Below are 13,096 nucleotides of genomic sequence, written 5' to 3'. Positions count from 1 at the left end.
GGGTTAAATTAAAGCTGTATTCAACCCGGAATATTCCTTTAAGCTTTGATAAACTCTTGTGTTGTTAACCATTTTTATAAGCCTTTTTCATGTGGTACTCAAACAGGTTTGCATCATATTGTGGTGTTCTGTATCTCATGTGCCGTTTTGTGAGTGTATTTCCATGTCGATTGGTATTCTGCACAGCACTTGAAATGTTTGGAAATCTGGTCTCTCGTGAGTCTGGCCGCCTGGGTCTCACCTCTGTTGCCCATGGTAACCTCTGCCTCTCTCCTCCGCAGACACGCCTGTCGGGAATACCGAATACATAAACAGTTGGATCATCCCAGAATAGTCAAACTGTACGATTACTTCTCACTGGACACAGACACGTGAGTTGCAGCCACGAAAATGTCACCTACAAAATATTGAAACATATCAGTGAGGAGAATTAAAATGACATGGCATTGTCTGTCCCCTGCAGATTTTGTACAGTTTTGGAATACTGTGAAGGAAACGATTTAGATTTCTACTTGAAACAGCACAAGCTGATGTCTGAGAAAGAAGCTCGGTCGATCGTTATGCAGATCGTTAATGCATTGCGATACCTGAACGAGATCAAGCCACCCATAATACACTACGACCTCAAACCTGGTGAACACACACTCTCACAGACACTCTGTATTTCTAAGCTATCTATTGCTCAAACTCCTTTCAAACTACAAGCTTTTTCCTGTGTAATAATATAGGCAATATTAGCGTTCGTGTGTGTGGGAATCTTATTATCTATGTAATGTGGTGTGTATGAGACAATTTGTTGGTAATTTTGTGCATTGTGGATTGTAATGTTTTGGCACATGACAATTTGATGAGATTTAAATTCAGATTAGTCATTATCTGATTCCAAAACGGTTCTAGATGCATCTCAGTTTTTCACAAAAATGCAATGTTTTTGAATTATATGATATTATAATTTTTTTATTATTATTATATTATTCTAATAAGAAGTATAATATTGTTATACATTAGTATTATATTCATGTATTATTATATTTATAATTATTTCATTTTACAAATTGAATTTTTTGTTGTGGGGCCTTTAAAAGCAAATATCGATGTGATTAGTTGTGATCAATTAATTGGCAAATCATGTTATTTGATTTAAAATTTTAATCAATTGGCAGCTCTTTTTATATATATATATATATATATATATATATACATACACCAATCAGTCACAACATTAAATCCACCTGCCTAATATTGTGTAGTTCCCCCTCATGCCACCAAAACAGCGCCAACTCACATCTCAGAATAGCATTCTGGGATGCTATTCTTCTCACCACAATTGTACAGAGCAGTTATCGGAGTTACTGTAGACTTTGTCAGTTAAAACCAGTCTGGCCATTCTCTGTTGACCTCTCTCATCAACAAGACATTTCCATCCGCAGAACTGCCGCTCACTGGTTGTTTTTGTTTTTGGCACCATCTGGAGTAAATTCTAGAGACTGCTGTGTATGAAAATCCCAGGAGATCAGCAGTTACAGAAATACTCAAACCAGCCCGTCTGGCACCAACAATCATCCATGCGATTATCTAATCAGCCAATTGTGTGGCAGCAGAGCATAAAATCATGCAGATACGGGTCAGGAGCTTCAGTTAATGTTCACATCAACCATAAGAATGGGGGAAAATGTGATCTCAGTGATTTGGACCGTGGCTTGATTGTTGGTGCCAGATGGGCTGGTTTGAGTATTTCTGTAACTGCTGATCTCCTGGGATTTTCACACACAACAATCTCTAGAATTTACTCTGAATGGTGCCAAAAACAAAAAAAACATCCAGTGAGCCGCAGTTCTGTGGATGGAAATGTCTTGTTGATGAGAGAGGTCAACAGAGAATGGCCAGACTGGTTTGAACCGACAAAGTCTACAGTAACTCAGATAACCACTCTGTACAATTATGGTGAGAAGAATAACATCTCAGAATGTTATTCTGAGATGCGGGTTGGCACTGTTTTGGCGGCACGAGGGGGACCTACACAATATTAGGCATGCACATACTGGTTTTATTAACACAAACAAATACACCATAGAGCAAATATTAATATTTGAGTAAATGTGATTTATGATATTTGATAAAAAAAAATAAAAATCAGATTGATAAGTTTACGTATGTACAATATCACCTGTAGTTAGGAGAATGGGATATATTAGCCACTTTGAATAATCAGTTTATCTGTAATTGCAGTATTGGTGTATTTGTATCATATTGCTGTTTCTGTTGTTTTATAAAAGCAATATAATATTTATACACAATCCATTAAAGAGAATGTTGTGCATGTGCTTGTGTCATGATTTCTTTGTGCTTGTGTGATTTATTTATAGGGAATATTTTACTGGTAGATGGAACTGCATGTGGAGAGATTAAGATCACAGATTTCGGATTGTCTAAAATCATGGACGATGACAACTATGGAGTAGATGGAATGGACCTGACGTCACAAGGGGCGGGCACTTACTGGTAACTTACACTCACTATGAAATTTTCTCACACATTCACTATTGTGTTTTTGCCTTACAAATATGTATCAAATGTGTCTTGTGGCTGTCAGGTATTTACCCCCTGAGTGTTTTGTGGTGGGTAAAGAGCCACCAAAGATCTCCAATAAGGTTGACGTCTGGTCTGTCGGTGTCATATTTTTCCAGTGCCTCTATGGACGAAAGGTAAGGAGGAGTTCTTGGAGTAAAATTAGAAAATTCTTAATACCATTTACCATAACAGAGGCCCAGTATACGCTTGGTGTTCATGTCCATTTGAGGTGATCCGAGCACAAGTGGACAGCCGAAATCCATTAAAGATTGCCGTTTATACCTGTTAATAACATGCATCTCAAACGCGTCTCCTGTGACCACTAATGTACGGATTTTGAGAGTCTCTGATCTCATGACTGCATACATCACCCACTACATCAGGGTGTTACTGCATGTTTATAAGGCACAAAAGACGTTTAAAAAAGAAGGAAGAAAGAAATTTGCCTCTTTATTGTATCGTGCATTATGCACATTAAGCCAACTATGCGTACTATCATTGCCTTATGTTTAAATTAAAATAGACTATGACAGAAATTAGTCCATCAGAGTGACAAATTCTGATTATTTGTATATCAACCTCTGATGATGATGTGTAATATTTTCACTGGACATTGTGTCCAACATTTTTTTTTTTTTTTCAGACATTGGGAACTTTTAAATCTAAAACCAGTATTTTTAAAGTGTTCACTTTTATCAACACCTCAGTTTGAGCTGTTGAAATACTTTGCACATTTTGTAAACTGTCCTAACTGTTTTAAGTGCTCTGCACACTTTGTAACTGTGTGTAGTTATTGTGCATATCGTTCATTCTTTGCATTATGCGTAAACATTCTCCTGCTTTGCCACCCAAGATTTGCTCTCATTATTACGCTCTGTTTGGTGAAGTTACAAAGTGATTACGGTAGATTTCATTTGGTGGGATTGAATTAACCAGTGTGATTTTGTTTCTCTAGCCATTTGGCCATAATCAGTCCCAGCAGGACATCTTGCAGGAGAACACCATCCTGAAAGCCACAGAGGTTCAGTTCCCTTCCAAACCAGTTGCCAGCAATGAGGCCAAGGTCAGATTTTCTCTGATAAATAATCAGTAAATATTATGTAGTTGACATGGCATGTCACAGCAGTTTCTGCAGTCTTCTCAAACTATTGGAAACATTTCTCATTCTTTTATAATTAGGAGGCATGCAGTTTTTATGACCTCATTAAAAATTCAGACAAAAAAACTGTCCAGTTAGGGCACCCAACATATTCACTTTCCCTGATGTACATGCATATTGTTATCTGTAGTTTGAACAGTTAAACACGTGAGCTGCTGTCACTAACCCTCTGTTGACTCGGTGCTGGAGTTGCCAACATCAAGATATGGTTTAGGTTCACAGTATATTAATTCTTGAGATCATGTCAAACAGGTGGAATCTGGCACAGTCGGGTAATTCTCATGAAACTGAGCCTCATGGTAGTGAGGATTTCTGTGTAAAAATAATTTTGAAATTCTATTCTAAAACTTAAACACAACAAATATACCTGTTATTCATCTTGCACATACAGTAAATATTACAAAGCATTTCATGTTTTATTTGAGATTTTTAAGGAATTTTCTGGTTAATTTCTCATTACCGTAACGTATCCAGATTCAAAATTAGGACCGTTTAATGTATCATAAAACAGAATTTAAAAAATAAAAACATTTTAAAAAAAAGTTGTAAATAATGTATGTTGTTCCCAAGATTACCGCCCCAGAAATGGTTTTTGAACAAGTTTACTCTTTAGCCTCCATTTATATGTTTCAAGATTATCATTATAATAATAGTAATAGCTTATGGTAATATGTTACATTTTATATTCAAAAATAAGTTTAATAATAATTCATGATATAATGTATGTATTTATTTGTTGAATACAAATGGACATAATGCAGCCTTATACATGGGTTCCTTTGCACTAATTAGTCAGGTTTAACACATAACGTACAGGCAACACATTTCATCTGAATGTATCAAACCGTTCACTGAAGCACAGCAACTATCAAACAGTCATGTCATTTGAAACATTAGTGAATTAAACTGTGTACTCACTGGTCCGGTAGTGTTTAACTTCCACATCTTTCAGTTCCTTTGCAAAGCTTGAATCATACTGTGGCTGGTTCACAAACAATCCACGCTGATCTGAACTATAAACATATACAATCTATGCTGAAATGTTCTAAATAAGCAATCGTAATACAATCCGTGGTGATGTTGGGTGATTCAACAGGCCAAAGCAGAGATGCTGGTCTTCACATCTCACATCTTCCGTGTTTATATACACACAGAACAGCATGTGTTTCTCCCAGTCAGTGGCAGCAGCAGAATGAGACATGTTTTTAAAAGTTACACTTGTCCTGCTCTTAAAACGCGGCACACATCGCCGGAAATGCATCAAATAAATCTAGCACAGATGGGTGCAAAAATGGTCCAGGATGCCTTCAAAACATCAAGAAACAGTGCAGCTGAATGAAACAGATGGAGGTCTTCTATTATATAGAGTTCGAACTTGACATTGTGTCTTTGAAAAGTGGCACGAAATGTATGATAATGGTCAAAGCCGTTCATCTAGTGTAGAAAAACATTTAAATCTGGATAGGCACATGAAGGTGTCCTGTGTAAGTCCCCTTTGGATGAATCTCCCATGAAAGGCCCTCTCTCCTCTTCACCTGTGACTGACTGAGCACCAGTGGGCGGGGCCAAGGGTGAAATGACGAAAAATAGGCGTTGATGTCTTGCTGAAGAGACAGTCATTATGCACATGTATTTCGTCCTTGTGACATCACAAGTTCCACAAATTCTAAATGGCCCATTATACTGTTTACAGTGATTTCAGACAAAAAAAATAAAATAAATCAAGTGTGATCTGAATGAAATCAGTATTTCTTGAGAATTACCCAATTAGGACATCAACTACTCTTAGCAAGTGATTTGATAAATGCATGTTGACCATCCACAAACCATTGAAGTGAAGAATAATATTGAGCTCTTACACCCTGTCTACACCAGACGCGAGTGGCGCGTCACTTTGCTTCAAAAGTAATAGAACCCCATTATGATCAATGATGCTGTCTACACTGGAAGTGTCCGTTGCACAACAATAAACAGGTGTCCCGTTCCATTTTGCACTGCATGCACTGGTGCTATTACACAAGATTAAATGGTTTAGAACGTTCGTGTCGACACGTCCAGTGTATACAGCCTCAAGCCATTGCGGCACGTCGCATCAACGGACGTGCCTGGTGTAGACAGGGTGTCACAGTGTGCCAATTTAAATAATAATAATAATCATTTGATAAAGAGAAAAATCTAGACCCTATTGGACATTTCATTTCCATGGAGTGTGTACAAAACATGTCAGAATTAAAAAATGTAATTAAATGAGTTCATTTTCACAGTAACATTGCCCATGCGTTGTACATGTCAAATTTAAAAAAGAAAATGCATTTGATGATTTGACATTCCATTTTCACTGCATCTCATGGCAAGCAATTATTACAATGAAAAGGTACAGGGAGGTGGCAAGGAAGATGTGTTTTTAAGGGTGTTAAGGGTTGATAAATTGGTCATCTGTTATGTGCTATTAATAATTTAATCAAACAAAAGACTTAGTCTTTGAATGAACTAAATGTGCAAATATCACCAAATGTGTTTGGAATAAACCATTCTTATTTCCAACATTATTTTAATGATGCATAGGTTCACTATTCCTGTAACTTAACCAATATATTTGGTTGGTTATAATGCATTCTATCAGAGCGGAAAAGCACTTTCCAGCAGGTTGTTTAATCGTGTGCTGCATACTCTTTGCTGAATGCTATATAAGAACTGTTTATTCCAAACTCAGTTTGTGATGTGTGGTGAATGCATTCAGGGTTCTTTAATTATTAACTATTAATAACTATTAGCCATTATTAATCCTAACTTCTAATAATTTATAAATATTTACATCCATGTTTAAAGAATATTCCCTTAAACACCATTCATAAACAGAATTTACATCTGGTCTTTGAAAATGAAAAAAAAAAAAAATGAAAGAGCACTGTCACTATTATTGAATAAACATTAGGAAAATGCTTTGTAAAAAATCGAATGACACAATTATTTTTTTATTTATTTTTTTTTTCACATTTGCCTTTTCATTGTAATAATTTTGCCTCGAGATTGCAGTGAAAATGGAATGTCAAATCATTAAGTGCATTTTAGTTTTTCATTTCAAAGGGACGATGCATTGTCACCATGAAAATTAAAATGAAGATTGAATCAATACTTCAAGTAATTAATAACTTAATACAATTTTTAATTATGGCACACGCTGTATGCCTACTATCCTTGAGTGATGCGTAACCATAACCTGACAATGAAAAGACAAGCTAATCAACCCAAACATAGAGTTCAAATGAAAATGGATGCAAACTAGTGCTAAAATGAAATACAAGTGACATTTATTTATTTTGTGATTTAATAATTAATTTAATTATTTTATAGTTTTAGAACGATTTCATTGTGCATTTATTGATATATGATAAATATATAAATATTTATTAAATGATTTTATTTTGAGAAATTTGGCCCTCCATAATGCTGTGACACTCTGTGGTAATAAAATGGCTACTTGGGTTTTGATTTTGTTTTTTATTTCATATTGGCATAGAATTAGCTCCATACAAGAAACTGCTATCTTACAATTACTTAATGATTAATTAGTGCAAAAGCTGATCAATTATGATGCTCTTCAGTTTTTGCATTTGTAATAAATGACCTGTTTAATATGTGAGGCAGTGTTGTAATTTAGGTTTTGATTTTAAGTCATTTTTTAATTAATTAATTTATTTTAGTATTGGCAGAGAATTCGCTCCATATAAGAAACCGCTATTTTAAGACTACTTGAAGATTATTTTGTGCAAAAACTGGTAAATTATGAATTCAGTTTTTGCATTTTTTTAATGAATAAGTGGTTTAATTTGTGAGGCAATGTTGTAATTATGGCATGTAACTATTTTCTGCAGGCATTCATTCGCCGGTGTCTAGCCTATAGGAAAGAGGATCGGTTTGATGTGCACCAGCTGGGCAGTGACTCCTACTTGCTTCCTCACATAAGACGGGCCAGTTCCTCAGGAAACCTGGCACCAAACTCTGTCTCATACTGACTTTCACTGACCACTCAGACTGATAGCCGTCTGATCTCCAGGACCATTTCCACAAAGTCATTAAAGAAAAGAAGTTGGCTTCCTCCGATTGAGTCATTGTGCTGCCTCGAGACACTGAGTTTACTAAGAGAACAATATAAAAGAATGAGAAAAAAAACAAAAAAACAATGCCTTGTGAAGATTTCATAAGTAATAGCTACTGTTCAGTACATTGAAATGGGACTGTTGGTTGTCATTTGATTTTTCACATGGTTGCCTCCGAGTTCAAAGGGGAGACCTGGCAAACCACTATAAATTCGCATGGTCTCTGCTGGGTTTTAATGAAGTCACAATTTTTGTTGAAGAGCCTACATTCACAGTTACTGTAACAGGCCTGAAATGGTTTCGTTCTTCACTTGGTAGTACTGTTGTGTGATTTCAGACAACAGTGTTTGCTTCCCTTGCTTTGTTCAACTAGCTATGAGAATGTAATTCTAGCATAGTAGGCCCTGCCAGCATACTAATGTTAAATGCACAAAAATAACCAAATGTAGACAAACGACAATGTACAGAATCCTATGCAGGATAAGATTTAAAGTATCCCCTCTGGAGAATTAATGTATATTTGCTGTACAGGACATTCATTTCAAATTCGACAGATTCGTTCTGTACTGAGGTTTAACATGTTTGCCCTTTTTTCTTGTAAACTTGTTTCCCTAGTGTGTTTCTTGATGTTGCTCTTTAAAAGCGCTGTATAATGTACTTGGTATAAATTGTACAGTACTGTTAAAAGAATAATTGACAATAAATGTCAGGAAGCTCAATGAAGTGCATTTTATTTGGTGTCTTGATTTTAATGGCTGTTCTGTGGCGCCACCCAGTGGCCTCTTAAAGTACAGCAGTCTGCACCTGAGCAAGGTTAACCTTCAAATCATGATTGGTATCGATATTTGTAATACTAATAACTTTCTTTTCTGATTTTGAAAGGCTGTTTGTTTGTTTTTTTACACAGAATGTTGAATCTTAGATAATACTTTTTCATGGCACAAAATCTATATGTATTTTTTATATGTATGCTGAGATTCACTGGGAGGACTCTTGTTGGGGGATATCTGAAGATTGTCATAATTCTGGAGCACTTTCAGATGACGAGAGTCTATTCAAATTGAAATCGAGAATATAAAACATTATATTTGATTTACATTATGACGTGCACTGATATAGACACATTGTCTCATTCGCTGCATGTACAGTATTCCTGGTGCATCCACGAAAGTCAGCATGAAACGTTGTTGCCTTTTTTATCTGAACTATGCTGTATGTGATTCATTTGATTCATTAATAGGTGTATAATTTAAAACTATTAAAATATCGATTGACAGCCCTAATTTGGACACTTTAATGTATGAATGTTATTGCTTTCGGTACAACTGGGGCTGTCAATCAATGAAAAATTGTAATCACATTTATTACATGGCACGCTGATTAATTAATCGCATATATCAGTATTCGCTGAGAAAGGCCCCCAAATAATATATTTCATTTTGATAGAATTACATAGCGTTACTGTGGCGGACAAGTAAAGCATTGATTAGGTAATACAAAAAGTGCCTTTAGAAGTCAATGTACTTTTTGTTTTATTTCCATATCATTGAACAAGCCTACAGTCAACAGCAATTCATTTTGAAATTGAGTGTCAATCTGCCAGTTCTCACAGGACGCATTCTTGCGTTTCATCTGTGTTATCGTTAAAGTCCTCTAACTAATGCACATATACACTGGCGGCCAAAAGTTTGGAATAATGTACAGATTTTGCTGTTTCGGAAGGAAATTGGTACTTTAATTCACCAAAGTGGCATTCAACTGATCACAAAGTATAGTCAGGACATTACTGATGTAAAAAACAGCACCATCACTATTTGAAAAAAGTCATTTTTGATCAAATCTAGACAGACCCCATTTCCAGCAACCATCACTCCAACACCTTATCCTTGAGTAATCATGATAAATTGATCATTTGGTACTAGAAAATCACTTGCCATTATATCAAACACAGTTGAAAGCTATTTGGTTTGTTAAATGAAGCTTAACATTGTCTTTGTGTTTGTTTTTGAGTTGCCACAGTATGCAATAGACTGACATGTCTTAAGGTCAATATTAGATCAAAAATGGCAAAAAAGAAACAGCTTTCTCTAGAAACTCGTCAGTCAATCATTGTTTTGAGGAATGACGGCTATACAATGCTTGAAATTGCCAAAAAACTGAAGATTTCATACAAAGGTGTACACTACAGTCTTCAAAGACAAAGGACAACTGGCTCAAACAAGGACAGAAAGAGATGTGGAAGGTGTACAGATGTACAACTAAACAACAGGATAAGTACATCAGAGTCTCTAGTCTGAGAAATGGACGCCTCACATGTCCTCAGCTGACAGCTTCATTGAATTCTACCCGCTCAACATCAGTTTCATGTACAACAGTAAAGAGAAGACTCAGGGGTGCAGGCCTTATGGGAAGAATTGCAAAGAAAAAAACTTGCTGCACGTGGAGGATTTTTTGATGAGATCTCTTTGTAGTTTAAATTTGCAGTTCAAATTGTAATAGTAATTTTTCACATTATTAATGTCTTGACTATACATTGTGACCAGTTGAATGACACTTTGGTGAATAAAAGTACCAATTTCTTTCCATAAGAGCAAAATCTGTACATTATTCCAAATTTTGGCCACCAGTGTACATAAACCAACAATTAAAGTGTCTCTCTGTTTTCAGCATCATACACGCAGGGTTTTTAAGGTAAATGTGGTTGAAACTTTAAGCATCACATATCGCTAGATCACTGCATTCTTTTGTACTTCTTCCAGCAGTCAAGAACAAAGTTTCTTTTATATAAGGAGATACCAACTTCCAGGACTACGAGACATTATTCATGCTAGTGCCATCTTTGATTTTTAAATGGAATGAAAATGAGACTGTGAAGGACAGACATACAGACTCTTTAATGGCACAAACGGTATAAAGCTGTTTAAAGCTCCTAGATCACATCTGATTTTCCACAACTCATGTTGTCTGGAGTTCTTTGAATACTGAATGTTCTTGGACAGATATTTTATCAATGTTTTGTCTGCGGAACAATCCAAAAACACTTTAAACTGCAGTACAGCCTGATTGAAGAGACTGTTATGTCTATCCCTCACAGCCTCGTTGTCATTCCAATTCAAAATCAAAGATGGCGCTGCTGTGAATAAGGTCTATAGAGCGCAACAGTCTGTTTCCGGTAGTAAAATCCCATGCATTTCATCCATATACAATGGATTTTCAACGATTACTTATGAACTTTTAAAGGCAGACCTACCTTAAGCTCCAAGGTTGTTCATCAATGGTAGGGTACAATGGGGCTAAAGGCTCTCCTTAAGGAAATGTTGCTTTTTTCTGGTCACAAAATGTAAAAAAAAAAAAAAAAATGTTTTTATTTTTATTGAATATTGATAAGAATTGATATGAAAATAAATTATAATGGAAAGTTTAGATTAAAATTCAGTTTTTAAAAAATGGTGATGAGGGAACCTATTACACCACACATGGGGTAAAAGGCCCCTATAGGGGGTTTAAAGTGATATTGTGTAGATACCGGGGCAATAGTTATAGGGCACAATTTGTCAACTAATGCAAATAATTTTGAGACAGCAAGATGCTTTTTTAAGTGACAAATTAAGATGATGCTTACTCAAAAGAACTTTTCAACCATTTCCTGTTAATTTCAAACACATTTGGCATTTTATTACATCTCAAGTATTCTATAAACAAACTAATCTCTATTATGATTGAATGAGTCAATGTGAGCCCACTTTGAACATTTTTCACAACAAATCTATTCGCCTCACTTAAGAAAAACAATGTGTTTAATAGGGACCTTTAGGCCCTGCAACAGGGGGGCATTTTACCCCAAATACTATCCTTTCACTTACTGGACAGTTATTGAAAAGTGTGATTTAATCACCTTAAACAAAAGTGAAAATAAGTATGTTGTCTCTTCAGAAATGTTTTAATTTCAGGGATTTTTATTAGCTACATAAATTTGCAACATTTTTTAAAATATTAAAACGAGATCAAATTGCCTCAAAATCAACCAGATCACACGCAAAGATCTCAAATGGAGCCTTTAGCCGCGTTGTACCCTATATGCTTCCTTTGAAGCCATCAGTCTGCATTATTTAAACTTCATTGTTTAAAAATCATGTTTGATAGCAGAATTCCTGATGAACAACTACATTACCCATGATCCAGCAGAGGAAGCTTCACCAGTCAGAGAACTGTGGCCGACAAGGCCCGCGAAACAGCCCAGAAGCAACCGCCCGCTCCAATGACGCAACCAAGTCAGTCTCCCTACTTGTACAGGTGCATCTCAATAAATTAGAATGTCGTGGAAAAGTTCATTTATTTCAGTAATTCAACTCAAATTGTGAAACTCGTGTATTAAATAAATTCAATGCACACAGACTGAAGTAGTTTAAGTCTTTGGTTCTTTTAATTGTGATGATTTTGGCTCACATTTAACAAAAACCCACCAATTCACTATCTCAAAAAATTAGAATACATCATAAGACCAATAAAAAAAAAACATTTTTAGTGAATTGTTGGCCTTCTAGAAAGTATGTTCATTTACTGTATATGTACTCAATACTTGGTAGGGGCTCCTTTTGCTTTAATTACTGCCTCAATTCGGCGTGGCATGGAGGTGATCAGTTTGTGGCACTGCTGAGGTGGTATGGAAGCCCAGGTTTCTTTGACAGTGGCCTTCAGCTCATCTGCATTTTTTGGTCTCTTGTTTCTCATTTTCCTCTTGACAATACCCCATAGATTCTCTATGGGGTTCAGGTCTGGTGAGTTTGCTGGCCAGTCAAGCATACCAACACCATGGTCATTTAACCAACTTTTGGTGCTTTTGGCAGTGTGGGCAGGTGCCAAATCCTGCTGGAAAATGAAATCAGCATCTTTAAAAAGCTGGTCAGCAGAAGGAAGCATGAAGTGCTCCAAAATGTCTTGGTAAACGGGTGCAGTGACTTTGGTTTTCAAAAAACACAATGGACCAACACCAGCAGATGACATTGCACCCCAAATCATCACAGACTGTGGAAACTTAACACTGGACTTCAAGCAACTTGGGCTATGAGCTTCTCCACCCTTCCTCCAGACTCTAGGACCTTGGTTTCCAAATGAAATACAAAACTTGCTCTCATCTGAAAAGAGGACTTTGGACCACTGGGCAACAGTCCAGTTCTTCTTCTCCTTAGCCCAGGTAAGACGCCTCTGATGTTGTCTGTGGTTCAGGAGTGGCTTAACAAGAGGAATACGACAACTGTAGCCAAAT

The 13,096-nt window shown here is 36.2% G+C and overlaps 1 protein-coding gene across 6 annotated transcripts in view; it reads left to right on the top strand.

The window, feature by feature from the left end:
* The window catches only part of LOC127448062 (serine/threonine-protein kinase tousled-like 1-B), a 71,430-nt gene extending 62,872 nt beyond the window's left edge, over window positions 1-8,558 (top strand). For all 6 annotated transcript variants that reach the window (XM_051710338.1, XM_051710336.1, XM_051710337.1 and 3 more), the window contains 6 exons: window positions 282-371; window positions 464-633; window positions 2,367-2,502; window positions 2,594-2,705; window positions 3,527-3,634; window positions 7,606-8,558. In XM_051710338.1, the coding sequence (XP_051566298.1) occupies window positions 282-371; window positions 464-633; window positions 2,367-2,502; window positions 2,594-2,705; window positions 3,527-3,634; window positions 7,606-7,746 (757 nt within the window). In that variant the 3' untranslated portion in view covers window positions 7,747-8,558. The remainder of the gene's footprint in view (window positions 1-281; window positions 372-463; window positions 634-2,366; window positions 2,503-2,593; window positions 2,706-3,526; window positions 3,635-7,605) is intronic.
* The last annotated feature ends 4,538 nt before the right edge of the window (window positions 8,559-13,096 follow it).

Source organism: Myxocyprinus asiaticus, chromosome 11, assembly GCF_019703515.2.
Source record: "Myxocyprinus asiaticus isolate MX2 ecotype Aquarium Trade chromosome 11, UBuf_Myxa_2, whole genome shotgun sequence".
Taxonomy (NCBI): Eukaryota; Metazoa; Chordata; class Actinopteri; order Cypriniformes; family Catostomidae; genus Myxocyprinus; species Myxocyprinus asiaticus.
Note: the sequence above shows the minus strand (reverse complement) of the source record. Positions and strands in the feature narration are given on the sequence as shown.